Below are 14,666 nucleotides of genomic sequence, written 5' to 3'. Positions count from 1 at the left end.
CGATACGGTCGGACTTAGGAGCCCAGTCGATACCTGGAGAGGGAGGGGGGGAGGGAGGGAGGAGGGAGGAGAGGAGGGGGAGGGAGGAGGAGAGTGGGGGGAGAGAGAGGGAGGGAGGGGGAGAGAGAGGGAGGGAGGGGGGAGAGAGAGGGAGGGAGGGAGAGGGAGAGTGGGGGGGAGAACCTCAATGTAAACATCAATGTCCAGACGTTGTTTAAAAAAAAAATGTGTTTTAATCTAGTCCTGTGATGTCATTTCCTGTGCCTCGTCTACCTGTGATGTGTCCATTGTGCTCCTTCAGCTCATGACTCTTCACCCACTGGTTACCGCTCTTCTGATAGATGTGAACCTCATGGTTGTTGGGACTGATGGCGATCTCTACAGGGAGAGAAGGCAGAAGAAGAAGAGGAAGAAAGAAGAAGAGGAAGAAGAAGAAAGAGGAGGAGGAGGAGGATGAATTAGAGGAGGAGGAGTAAGAAGGCCAGATCACAGAAGAGTCGGTGGATAAACATTTAGATGAACTGTGGATGTGTTTCGATACGTTTTGACGTTGTGTGTGTATATTTAAAGTATGTGATTTTTCATAGAATAAAGCATTGGTCCGTACGGGTTCTGTCCCGGTTCCAGGCGTGACAGGTGATGGGCTCAAGCAGAAACTGGTGCAGTGACATGTTGATGGGAGTTGGGTGGTCAGTCTCACTGGTCACCGGCTACAGAGAGACAGACAGAGAGACAGACAGACAGACAGAGAGACAGAGAGAGAGACAAACAGACAGAGAGACAAACAGAGAGAGAGAGAGAAAAACCCCCCATAGAAATTCAACAACATGACTCAGCTCGTTATCAACCCGAATCAATTCAGCTCCACGGCGAGCTGCTAGTAATGCTACCTGTTTGGTAGAATAATATGTATCTTACATTTCACAAAACTGTTAGACGTGAATGAATAACAGCGTTTTATACAATATAACAGGACATACTCGTGTTATTAAAGAGGAGTTAGTTCTGTATTTAGGAGCAAGGTGTGAGTTGTACAGACAATCCCTTAATGTTCCCTAAATAACTCGTCCAGATTTTCGCACGTAACGTTACGATAGCTAAACTAGTTAGCAAAACAATACATTATCTAGTCATTTATCTATACTTCAATGTCCCATACAAAAAAAAATGATCAACAAGATTACGAACGATAAAAATGTGCTACGAAAATAACATTTTAATCTCGCCGTATAAAAAACGAGGCCTCCTCTCTTGAACCAAAGCCTCAACCTTTCCTACGAGCCTTCCCCCGCTCCCCCGCTTCCCCAGTCCGCATGCTGACTGTGATCTCACCTTGGTTTTAACAGAGCTTCTGGCTCGTCCTCGTGTTATTATTATTCGGAAACGACAGATTTGCTGATCACGGGAGACAGCGGACTTGAATTCGCGGACTCTGGGCAGTCGACACGAATCCGTCCAGGGTTGTCAGGAGCGGAACCGGGAAGCTTCCAGCTACATTCAGATGGATGTCAGACAAACCCCGCTCTTTGTTGAAGGCTGCCCCTAGCGGCTAATGAACCGAGTCTAGGAGATTTTATTTCACCTTTATTTAACGAGACAAGTCAGTTCAGAACAAATTATTAGTAACAATGACGCCTCAGCCGTCCTATGGGACTCCCAATCACGGCCGGTTGTGATACAGCCTGGAATGGAACCAGGGTCTGTAGTTCCTCAGACCACTGTGATACAGCCTGGAATGGATCTAGGGTCTGTAGTGACTCCTCTAGCACTGAGATGCAGTGCCTTAGACCGCTGTGATGCAGCCTGGAATCGAACCAGGGTCTGTAGTTCCTCAGACCACTGTGATACAGCCTGGAATGGATCTAGGGTCTGTAGTGACTCCTCTAGCACTGAGATGCAATGCCTTAGACCGCTGTGATACAGCCTGGAATCGAACCAGGGTCTGTAGTTTCTCAGACCACTGTGATACACCCTGGAATGGATCTAGGGTCTGTAGTGACTCCTCTAGCACTGAGATGCAGTGCCTTACACCGCTGTGATACAGCCTGGAATCGAACCAGGGTCTGTAGTTCCTCAGACCACTGTGATACACCCTGGAATGGATCTAGGGTCTGTAGTGACTCCTCTAGCACTGAGATGCAGTGCCTTAAACTGCTGTGATACAGCCTGGAATCGAACCAGGGTCTGTAGTTCCTCAGACCACTGTGATACACCCTGGAATGGATCTAGGGTCTGTAGTGACTCCTCTAGCACTGAGATGCAGTGCCTTAAACCGCTGTGATACAGCCTGGAATCGAACCAGGGTCTGTAGTTCCTCAGACCACTGTGATACACCCTGGAATGGATCTAGGGTCTGTAGTGACTCCTCTAGTACTGAGATGCAGTGCCTTAAACCGCTGTGATACAGCCTGGAATCGAACCAGGGTCTGTAGTTCCTCAGACCGCTGTGCCACTCGGGAGCCCTTGAAGATCTTGATATTGAATATTGATATAATATTGATATAAATAAACTGACACTCATTTTGAATTGGTTTGAAGCACTAGTTTAAATCATAAACACTATGTTGAAATATCTATTCTGTTTTTGTCAGAGTGGAAGAGTCATCATCATTGGAAAAACAGATGTCAAAAGCTTTCCGGACAGGAAAAGATGAGAATTCAATTTCAATTTAACTTATCCCCATTATTTAATACTGACACATGCTGGCATCAAATAGTCTACAACCGTTAACTGCTACTGAAAATGGATGTATTGTTGTCTGACGAGAACCCCGATCTGGCGCGACTCTGAGCGGAACTCTCTCTCCTTTCGCGTCCTTTCAGATATTTGGTTGTGGACAGATTTACTTCCGGCTTCACAATCAAGGACTCGCCAGACGATTTCATCGGTGGGTCCTCGTGGGGGAAATACATCAACGGGACTCTCACGACAGAAATACTTCGAACGGTGTCTTTTAGCCCCTTCAGACAATAGTTTCTGCATAGGAGATTGTGTTGATATTATACAATTCAATTCAATTGCCTGATGATATGAAATAATGCACAATGCGTCTGTTTTGATGATACTTCTAACGGTGTCTTTTAGACAGAAAATATCTGATTTGAAAAGATCTGTGATTGGTCGAAATACTAATTAGTGGAAAACATATGAGAAATTGTGTAAAAAATTAAAATAAAATACAAATTATATTTTGTTTTATTCACCTAACAATGCAAATCAGTTAAGAACAAATTCTTATTTACAATGAAGGCCTACTCCAGCCAATTACGGACGACGCCTAGCCAATTGTGCACCGCCCTGTGTGACTCCCAATCACGACCGTAATGTGATACAGCCTGGATACATCCAGCATCCAGCTCATAGTTACATCCAGCATCCAGGTCATAGTTACATCCAGCATCCAGCTCATAGTTACATCCATCTCAGAGTTACATCCAGCTCATAGTTACATCCAGCATCCAGCTCATAGTTACATCCAGCATCCAGCTCATAGTTACATCCAGCATCCAGCTCATAGTTACATCCAGCATCCATCTCAGAGTTACATCCAGCATCCAGCTCAGAGTTACATCCAGCATCCAGGTCATAGTTACATCCAGCATCCAGCTCAGAGTTACATCCAGCATCCAGCTCATAGTTACATCCAGCATCCAGCTCAGAGTTACATCCAGCATCCAGCTCATAGTTACATCCAGCATCCAGCTCATAGTTACATCCAGCATCCATCTCAGAGTTACATCCAGCTCAGAGTTACATCCAGCATCCAGGTCATAGTTACATCCAGCATCCAGCTCATAGTTACATCCAGTATCCAGTTCAGAGTTACATCCAGCATCCAGCATCCAGCTCATAGTTACATCCAGCATCCAGGTCATAGTTACATCCAGCATCCAGCTCATAGTTACATCCAGCATCCAGCTCATAGTTACATCCAGCATCCAGGTCATAGTTACATCCAGCATCCAGGTCATAGTTACATCCAGCATCCAGCTCATAGTTACATCCAGCATCCGCTCAGAGTTACATCCAGCATCCAGCTCATAGTTACATCCAGCATCCAGCTCATAGTTACATCCAGCATCCAGGTCATAGTTACATCCAGCATCCAGCTCATAGTTACATCCAGCATCCAGGTCATAGTTACATCCAGCATCCAGCTCATAGTTACATCCATCTCAGAGTTACATCCAGCTCATAGTTACATCCAGCATCCAGCTCATAGTTACATCCAGCATCCAGCTCATAGTTACATCCAGCATCCAGCTCATAGTTACATCCAGCATCCATCTCAGAGTTACATCCAGCATCCAGCTCAGAGTTACATCCAGCATCCAGGTCATAGTTACATCCAGCATCCAGCTCAGAGTTACATCCAGCATCCAGCTCATAGTTACATCCAGCATCCAGCTCAGAGTTACATCCAGCATCCAGCTCATAGTTACATCCAGCATCCAGCTCATAGTTACATCCAGCATCCATCTCAGAGTTACATCCAGCTCAGAGTTACATCCAGCATCCAGGTCATAGTTACATCCAGCATCCAGCTCATAGTTACATCCAGTATCCAGTTCAGAGTTACATCCAGCATCCAGCATCCAGCTCATAGTTACATCCAGCATCCAGGTCATAGTTACATCCAGCATCCAGCTCATAGTTACATCCAGCATCCAGCTCATAGTTACATCCAGCATCCAGGTCATAGTTACATCCAGCATCCAGGTCATAGTTACATCCAGCATCCAGCTCATAGTTACATCCAGCATCCGCTCAGAGTTACATCCAGCATCCAGCTCATAGTTACATCCAGCATCCAGCTCATAGTTACATCCAGCATCCAGGTCATAGTTACATCCAGCATCCAGCTCATAGTTACATCCAGCATCCAGCTTATAGTTACATCCAGCATCCAGGTCATAGTTGCATCCAGCTCATAGTTACATCCAGCATCCAGCTCATAGTTACATCCAGCATCCAGCTCATAGTTACATCCAGCATCCAGCTCATAGTTACATCCAGCATCCAGCTCATAGTTACATCCAGCATCCAAGTCATAGTTGCATCCAGCTCAGAGTTACATCCAGCATCCAGCTCATAGTTACATCCAGCATCCAGCTCATAGTTACATCCAGCATCCAGCTCATAGTTACATCCAGCATCCAGGTCATAGTTACATCCAGCATCCAGCTCATAGTTACATCCAGCATCCAGCTCATAGTTACATCCAGCATCCAGCTCATAGTTACATCCAGCATCCAGGTCATAGTTACATCCAGCATCCAGCTCATAGTTACATCCAGCATCCATCTCATAGTTACATCCAGCATCCAGCTCATAGTTACATCCAGCATCCAGGTCATAGTTGCATCCAGCTCAGAGTTACATCCAGCATCCAGCTCATAGTTACATCCAGCATCCAGCTCATAGTTACATCCAGCATCCAGGTCATAGTTGCATCCAGCTCAGAGTTACATCCAGCATCCAGCTCATAGTTACATCCAGCATCCAGCTCATAGTTACATCCAGCATCCAGCTCAGAGTTACATCCAGCATCCAGCTCATAGTTACATCCAGCATCCAGCTCATAGTTACATCCAGCATCCAGCTCATAGTTACATCCAGCATCCATCTCAGAGTTACATCCAGCATCCAGCTCAGAGTTACATCCAGCATCCAGCTCATAGTTACATCCAGCATCCAGCTCAGAGTTACATCCAGCATCCAGCTCATAGTTACATCCAGCATCCAGCTCATAGTTACATCCAGCATCCAGCTCAGAGTTACATCCAGCTCAGAGTTACATCCAGCATCCAGGTCATAGTTACATCCAGCATCCAGCTCATAGTTACATCCAGTATCCAGTTCAGAGTTACATCCAGCATCCAGCATCCAGCTCATAGTTACATCCAGCATCCAGGTCATAGTTACATCCAGCATCCAGCTCATAGTTACATCCAGCATCCAGCTCATAGTTACATCCAGCATCCAGGTCATAGTTACATCCAGCATCCAGGTCATAGTTACATCCAGCATCCAGCTCATAGTTACATCCAGCATCCGCTCAGAGTTACATCCAGCATCCAGCTCATAGTTACATCCAGCATCCAGCTCATAGTTACATCCAGCATCCAGGTCATAGTTACATCCAGCATCCAGCTCATAGTTACATCCAGCATCCAGCTTATAGTTACATCCAGCATCCAGGTCATAGTTGTATCCAGCTCATAGTTACATCCAGCATCCAGCTCATAGTTACATCCAGCATCCAGCTCATAGTTACATCCAGCATCCAGCTCATAGTTACATCCAGCATCCAGCTCATAGTTACATCCAGCATCCAGGTCATAGTTGCATCCAGCTCAGAGTTACATCCAGCATCCAGCTCATAGTTACATCCAGCATCCAGCTCATAGTTACATCCAGCATCCAGCTCATAGTTACATCCAGCATCCAGGTCATAGTTACATCCAGCATCCAGCTCATAGTTACATCCAGCATCCAGCTCATAGTTACATCCAGCATCCAGCTCATAGTTACATCCAGCATCCAGGTCATAGTTACATCCAGCATCCAGCTCATAGTTACATCCAGCATCCATCTCATAGTTACATCCAGCATCCAGCTCATAGTTACATCCAGCATCCAGGTCATAGTTGCATCCAGCTCAGAGTTACATCCAGCATCCAGCTCATAGTTACATCCAGCATGCAGCTCATAGTTACATCCAGCATCCAGGTCATAGTTGCATCCAGCTCAGAGTTACATCCAGCATCCAGCTCATAGTTACATCCAGCATCCAGCTCATAGTTACATCCAGCATCCAGCTCAGAGTTACATCCAGCATCCAGCTCATAGTTACATCCAGCATCCAGCTCAGAGTTACATCCAGCATCCAGCTCAGAGTTACATCCAGCTAATAGTTAAATCCAGCATCCAGCTCAGAGTTACATCCAGCTCATAGTTACATCCAGCATCCAGCTCATAGTTACATCCAGCATCCAGGTCATAGTTACATCCAGCATCCAGCTCATAGTTACTTCCAGCATCCAGCTCATAGTTACACCCAGCATTCAGCTCATAGTTACATCCAGCATCCAGCTCATAGTTACATCCAGCATCCGCTCATAGTTACATCCAGCATCCAGCTCATAGTTACATCCAGCATCCAGCTCAGAGTTACATCCAGCATCCAGCTCATAGTTACATCCAGCATCCAGCATCCAGCTCAGAGTTACATCCAGCATTCAGCTCATAGTTACATCCAGCATCCAGCTCAGAGTTACATCCAGCATCCAGCTCAGAGTTACATCCAGCATCCAGCTAATAGTTAAATCCAGCATCCAGCTCAGAGTTACATCCAGCTCATAGTTACATCCAGCATCCGCTCATAGTTACATCCAGCATCCAGCTCATAGTTACATCCAGCATCCGGTCTCATAGTTACATCCAGCATCCAGCTCATAGTTACATCCAGCATCCAGCTCATAGTTACATCCAGCATCCAGCTCAGAGTTACATCCAGCATCCAGCTAATAGTTAAATCCAGCATCCAGCTCAGAGTTACATCCAGCTCACAGTTACATCCAGCATCCGCTCATAGTTACATCCAGCATCCAGCTCATAGTTACATCCAGCATCCGCTCATAGTTACATCCAGCATCCAGCTCATAGTTACATCCAGCATCCAGCTCATGGTTACATCCAGCATCCAGCTCATAGTTACATCCAGCATCCAGCTCATAGTTACATCCAGCTCATAGTTACATCCAGCATCCAGCTCATGTTTACATCCAGCATCCATCTCATAGTTACATCCAGCATCCATCTCAGAGTTACATCCAGCATCCAGCTCATAGTTACATCCAGCTCAGAGTTACATCCAGCATCCAGCTCAGAGTTACATCCAGCATCCATCTCAGAGTTACATCCAGCATCCAGCTCATAGTTACATCCAGCATCCAGCTCATAGTTACATCCAGCATCCAGCTCATAGTTACATCCAGCTCATAGTTACATCCAGCATCCAGCTCATAGTTACATCCAGCTCATAGTTACATCCAGCATCCAGCTCATAGTTACATCCAGCATCCAGCTCATAGTTACATCCAGCTCATAGTTACATCCAGCATCCAGCTCAGAGTTACATCCAGCATCCAGCTCATAGTTACATCCAGCATCCAGGTCATAGTTACATCCAGCATCCAGCATCCAGCTCATAGTTACATCCAGCATCCAGCTCATAGTTACATCCAGCTCATAGTTACATCCAGCATCCATCTAGAAGAGAAGAGGCAGGAAGAGCTGGTCCTGGAACAGTGCTTTGGGGCTGAAGCCCCCTCAGCTAGAAGAGAAGAGGCAGGAAGAGCTGGTCCTGGAACAGTGCTTTGGGGCTGAAGCCCAACCAGCTAGAAGAGAAGAGGCAGGAAGAGCTGGTCCTGGAACAGTGCTTTGGGGCTGAAGCCCAACCAGCTAGAAGAGAAGAGGCAGGAAGAGCTGGTCCTGGAACAGTGCTTTGGGGCTGAAGCCCAACCAGCTAGAAGAGAAGAGGCAGGAAGAGCTGGTCCTGGAACAGTGCTTTGGGGCTGAAGCCCAACCAGCTAGACGAGAAGAGGCAGGAAGAGCTGGTCCTGGAACAGTGCTTTGGGGCTGAAGCCCAACCAGCTAGAAGAGAAGAGGCAGGAAGAGCTGGTCCTAGAACAGTGCTTTGGGGCTGAAGCCCAACCAGCTAGAAGAGAAGAGGCAGGAAGAGCTGGTCCTGGAACAGTGCTTTGGGGCTGAAGCCCCCTTAGCTAGAAGAGAAGTGGCAGGAAGAGCTGGTCCCGGAACAGTGCTTTGGGGCTGAAGCCCTTAGCTAGAAGAGAAGAGGCAGGAAGAGCTGGTCCTGGAACAGTGCTTTGGGGCTGAAGCCCTTAGCTAGAAGTTTTACTCAAACAGAATAAAACTGATCTTAGACCAGTAATACTTCACCCTACTCCAACCTGCTCCTGTGGGAGTGGCCAGATCCACCTGAAACACACCTGTCTGTCAGCTGACGCAGTAGATGAGGTGACTGACCAATGAGGTGACAGGAGAGGCAATCAACACCTCCACACGCTCTCTCAACAAGATCTGGGTCAGATAATTGACAATCATGACCCTTGACTGATTTTATGGAGGAAAAGGCCTTGTCAATTATTGTGGTCATTTTGTGGTTTCTCTCTCCTCAGCTGTTCAGCAGAAGCAATGGAGACATCATTGAAGTCAGAGGAAACATGTCATAACCCTCCTCCCTACTTCCTACCAGGTATGACTCTAGAGTACACCCTCCTCTCTCTCTGTCTCTCTCTCTCTCTCTCGTTGTTTCAGTCCAGGGTGAAGGAGATGACATGAGGATCTCTCTCTCGTTGTTTCAGTCCAGGGTGAAGGAGATGACATGAGGATCTCTCTCTCTCTCTCTCGTTGTTTCAGTCCAGGGTGAAGGAGATGACATGAGGATCTCTCTCTCTCTCTCTCGTTGTTTCAGTCCAGGGTAAAGGAGATGACATGAGGATCTCTCTCTCTCTCGTTGTTTCAGTCCAGGGTAAAGGAGATGACATGAGGATCTCTCTCTCTCTTGTTGTTTCAGTCCAGGGTAAAGGAGATGACATGAGGATCTCTCTCTCTCTCTCGTTGTTTCAGTCCAGGGTAAAGGAGATGACATGAGGATCTCTCTCTCTCTCTCTCGTTGTTTCAGTCCAGGGTAAAGGAGATGACATGAGGTTCTCTCTCTCTCGTTGTTTCAGTCCAGGGTAAAGGAGATGACATGAGGATCTCTCTCTCTCTCGTTGTTTCAGTCCAGGGTAAAGGAGAGGACATGAGGATCTCTCTCTCGTTGTTTCAGTCCAGGGTAAAGGAGATGACATGAGGATCTCTCTCTCTCTCGTTGTTTCAGTCCAGGGTAAAGGAGATGACATGAGGATCTCTCTCTCTCTCGTTGTTTCAGTCCAGGGTAAAGGAGATGACATGAGGATCTCTCTCTCTCTCTCGTTGTTTCAGTCCAGGGTAAAGGAGATGACATGAGGATCTCTCTCTCGTTGTTTCAGTCCAGGGTAAAGGAGATGACATGAGGATCTCTCTCTCTCTCGTTGTTTCAGTCCAGGGTAAAGGAGATGACATGAGGATCTCTCTCTCTCTCGTTGTTTCAGTCCAGGGTAAAGGAGATGACATGAGGATCTCTCTCTCTCTCTCGTTGTTTCAGTCCAGGGTAAAGGAGATGACATGAGGATCTCTCTCTCGTTGTTTCAGTCCAGGGTAAAGGAGATGACATGAGGATCTCTCTCTCTCGTTGTTTCAGTCCAGGGTAAAGGAGATGACATGAGGATCTCTCTCTCTCTCGTTGTTTCAGTCCAGGGTAAAGGAGATGACATGAGGATCTCTCTCTCTCTGTTGTTTCAGTCCAGGGTAAAGGAGATGACATGAGGATCTCTCTCACTTGTTGTTTCAGTCCAGGGTGAAGGAGATGACATGAGGATCTCTCTCTCGTTGTTTCAGTCCAGGGTAAAGGAGATGACATGAGGATCTCTCTCTCTCTCTCGTTGTTTCAGTCCAGGGTAAAGGAGATGACATGAGGATCTCTCTCTCTCTCGTTGTTTCAGTCCAGGGTAAAGGAGATGACATGAGGATCTCTCTCTCTCGTTGTTTCAGTCCAGGGTAAAGGAGATGACATGAGGATCTCTCTCTCTCTCTCGTTGTTTCAGTCCAGGGTAAAGGAGATGACATGAGGATCTCTCTCTCTCTCTCGTTGTTTCAGTCCAGGGTAAAGGAGATGACATGAGGATCTCTCTCTCTCTCTCGTTGTTTCAGTCCAGGGTAAAGGAGATGACATGAGGATCTCTCTCTCGTTGTTTCAGTCCAGGGTAAAGGAGATGACATGAGGATCTCTCTCTCTCTCTCTCTCTCGTTGTTTCAGTCCAGGGTAAAGGAGATGACATGAGGATCTCTCTCTCGTTGTTTTAGTCCAGGGTAAAGGAGTTGACATGAGGATCTCTCTCTCTCTCTTGTTGTTTCAGTCCAGGGTAAAGGAGATGACATGAGGATCTCTCTCTCGTTGTTTCAGTCCAGGGTAAAGGAGATGACATGAGGATCTCTCTCTCTCTCTCTCTCTCTCGTTGTTTCAGTCCAGGGTAAAGGAGATGACATGAGGATCTCTCTCTCGTTGTTTCAGTCCAGGGTGAAGGAGATGACATGAGGATCTCTCTCTCTCTCTCGTTGTTTCAGTCCAGGGTAAAGGAGATGACATGAGGATCTCTCTCTCTCTCGTTGTTTCAGTCCAGGGTAAAGGAGATGACATGAGGATCTCTCTCTCTCGTTGTTTCAGTCCAGGGTGAAGGAGATGACATGAGGATCTCTCTCTCTCGTTGTTTCAGTCCAGGGTAAAGGAGATGACATGAGGATCTCTCTCTCTCGTTGTTTCAGTCCAGGGTGAAGGAGATGACATGAGGATCTCTCTCTCTCTCTCTCTCGTTGTTTCAGTCCAGGGTAAAGGAGATGACATGAGGATCTCTCTCTCTCGTTGTTTCAGTCCAGGGTGAAGGAGATGACATGAGGATCTCTCTCTCTCTCTCGTTGTTTCAGTCCAGGGTGAAGGAGATGACATGAGGATCTCTCTCTCTCTCTCTCGTTGTTTCAGTCCAGGGTAAAGGAGATGACATGAGGATCTCTCTCTCGTTGTTTCAGTCCAGGGTAAAGGAGATGACATGAGGATCTCTCTCTCTCGTTGTTTCAGTCCAGGGTGAAGGAGATGACATGAGGATCTCTCTCTCTCTCTCGTTGTTTCAGTCCAGGGTAAAGGAGATGACATGAGGATCTCTCTCTCTCGTTGTTTCAGTCCAGGGTAAAGGAGATGACATGAGGATCTCTCTCTCTCTCTCTCTCTCGTTGTTTCAGTCCAGGGTAAAGGAGATGACATGAGGATCTCTCTCTCGTTGTTTCAGTCCAGGGTAAAGGAGATGACATGAGGATCTCTCTCTCTCTCTCGTTGTTTCAGTCCAGGGTAAAGGAGATGACATGAGGATCTCTCTCTCTCTCTCGTTGTTTCAGTCCAGGGTAAAGGAGATGACATGAGGATCTCTCTCTCTCTCTCGTTGTTTCAGTCCAGGGTAAAGGAGATGACATGAGGATCTCTCTCTCACTCTCGTTGTTTCAGTCCAGGGTAAAGGAGATGACATGAGGATCTCTCTCTCTCTCTCTCTCTCTCTTTGTTGTTTCAGTCCAGGGTAAAGGAGATGACATGAGGATCTCTCTCTCTCTCTCTCTCTGTCTGTGTTGTTGTTTCAGTCCAGGGTAAAGGAGATGATATGAGCACCTCTCCCTTCACTCCTCCTCCACCTGGTGCGATGGGTGGGAGCTTCATCAACCAGACCGCTATTGGTGAGTACACACACACAGCCTTCAGACTGTAGTATAATGATGGACACACACACACACAGCCTTCAGACTGTAGTATAATGATGGACACACACACACACAGCCTTCAGACTGTAGTATAATGATGGACACACACACACACAGCCTTCAGACTGTTGTATAATGATGGACACACACACACACAGCCTTCAGACTGTAGTATAATGATGGACACACACACACACAGCCTTCAGACTGTAGTATAATGATGGACACACACACACACAGCCTTCAGACTGTAGTATAATGATGGACACACACACACACAGCCTTCAGACTGTAGTATAATGATGGACACACACACACACAGCCTTCAGACTGTAGTATAATGATGGGGACACACACACACAGCCTTCAGACTGTAGTATAATGATGGGGACACACACACACAGCCTTCAGACTGTAGTATAATGATGGGGACACACACACACAGCCTTCAGACTGTAGTATAATGATGGGGACACACACACACACACAGCCTTCAGACTGTAGTATAATGATGGGGACACACACACACACACTGCCTTCAGACTGTAGTATAATGATGGACACACACACACACTGCCTTCAGACTGTAGTATAATGATGGACACACACACACACAGCCTTCAGACTGTAGTATAATGATGGACAAACACACACACAGCCTTCAGACTGTAGTATAATGATGGACAAACACACACACAGCCTTCAGACTGTAGTATAATGATGGACACACACACACACACTGCCTTCAGACTGTAGTATAATGATGGACACACACACACACACTGCCTTCAGACTGTAGTATAATGATGGACACACACTGCCTTCAGACTGTAGTATAATGATGGACACACACACACACACAGCCTTCAGACTGTAGTATAATGATGGACACACACACACACAGCCTTCAGACTGTAGTATAATGATGGACACACACAGCCTTCAGACTGTAGTATAATGATGGACACACACAGCCTTCAGACTGTAGTATAATGATGGACACACACACACACAGCCTTCAGACTGTAGTATAATGATGGACACACACACACACACAGCCTTCAGACTGTAGTATAATGATGGACACACACACACACACTGCCTTCAGACTGTAGTATAATGATGGACACACACTGCCTTCAGACTGTAGTATAATGATGGACACACACACACACACAGCCTTCAGACTGTAGTATAATGATGGACACACACACACACACACACAGCCTTCAGACTGTAGTATAATGATGGACACACACACACACACTGCCTTCAGACTGTAGTATAATGATGGACACACACACACACACTGCCTTCAGACTGTAGTATAATGATGGACACACACAGCCTTCAGACTGTAGTATAATGATGGACACACACAGCCTTCAGACTGTAGTATAATGATGGACACACACAGCCTTCAGACTGTAGTATAATGATGGACACACACACACACAGCCTTCAGACTGTAGTATAATGATGGACACACACACACACAGCCTTCAGACTGTAGTATAATGATGGACACACACACACACACAGCCTTCAGACTGTAGTATAATGATGGACACACACACACACACACTGCCTTCAGACTGTAGTATAATGATGGACACACACTGCCTTCAGACTGTAGTATAATGATGGACACACACACACACACAGCCTTCAGACTGTAGTATAATGATGGACACACACACACACACACACAGCCTTCAGACTGTAGTATAATGATGGACACACACACACACACTGCCTTCAGACTGTAGTATAATGATGGACACACACACACACAGCCTTCAGACTGTAGTATAATGGGACACACACACACACAGCCTTCAGACTGTAGTATAATGATGGACACACACACACACAGCCTTCAGACTGTAGTATAATGATGGACACACACACACACAGCCTTCAGACTGTAGTATAATGATGGGGACACACACACACAGCCTTCAGACTGTAGTATAATGATGGACACACACACACACAGCCTTCAGACTGTAGTATAATGATGGGGACACACACACACAGCCTTCAGACTGTAGTATAATGATGGGGACACACACACACACACAGCCTTCAGACTGTAGTATAATGATGGATATCTAATCTTAACTGAAACTAACTAAATAAAGGTCAAATACATTTTACATTTTACATTTAAGTCATTTAGCAGACGCTCTTATCCAGAGCGACTTACAAATTGGTGAATTCACCTTCTGACATCCAGTGGAACAGCCACTTTACA

General features: G+C 46.3%; 1 protein-coding gene across 2 annotated transcripts in view; it reads right to left on the bottom strand.

Annotated features, from left to right (window-relative positions):
* Nucleotides 1-1,527, bottom strand: part of LOC135535360 (actin-related protein 2/3 complex subunit 1A) — an 18,663-nt gene extending 17,136 nt beyond the window's left edge. For both annotated transcript variants that reach the window (XM_064962017.1, XM_064962018.1), the window contains exons 1-4: nt 1,333-1,527; nt 608-710; nt 274-378; nt 1-33 (exon numbers count right to left, since the gene is read on the bottom strand). The exon at nt 1-33 is cut by the window's left edge and continues 190 nt beyond it. In XM_064962017.1, the coding sequence (XP_064818089.1) occupies nt 1-33; nt 274-378; nt 608-671 (202 nt within the window). In that variant the 5' untranslated portion in view covers nt 672-710; nt 1,333-1,527. The remainder of the gene's footprint in view (nt 34-273; nt 379-607; nt 711-1,332) is intronic.
* Between the last annotated feature and the right edge of the window lie 13,139 nt (nt 1,528-14,666).

This window comes from Oncorhynchus masou, unplaced genomic scaffold (genome assembly GCF_036934945.1).
Source record: "Oncorhynchus masou masou isolate Uvic2021 unplaced genomic scaffold, UVic_Omas_1.1 unplaced_scaffold_486, whole genome shotgun sequence".
In the NCBI taxonomy this organism is placed as follows: Eukaryota; Metazoa; Chordata; class Actinopteri; order Salmoniformes; family Salmonidae; genus Oncorhynchus; species Oncorhynchus masou.
The sequence above is the reverse complement of the archived record's forward strand: the minus strand, read 5'-3'. Positions and strand labels throughout refer to the sequence as shown.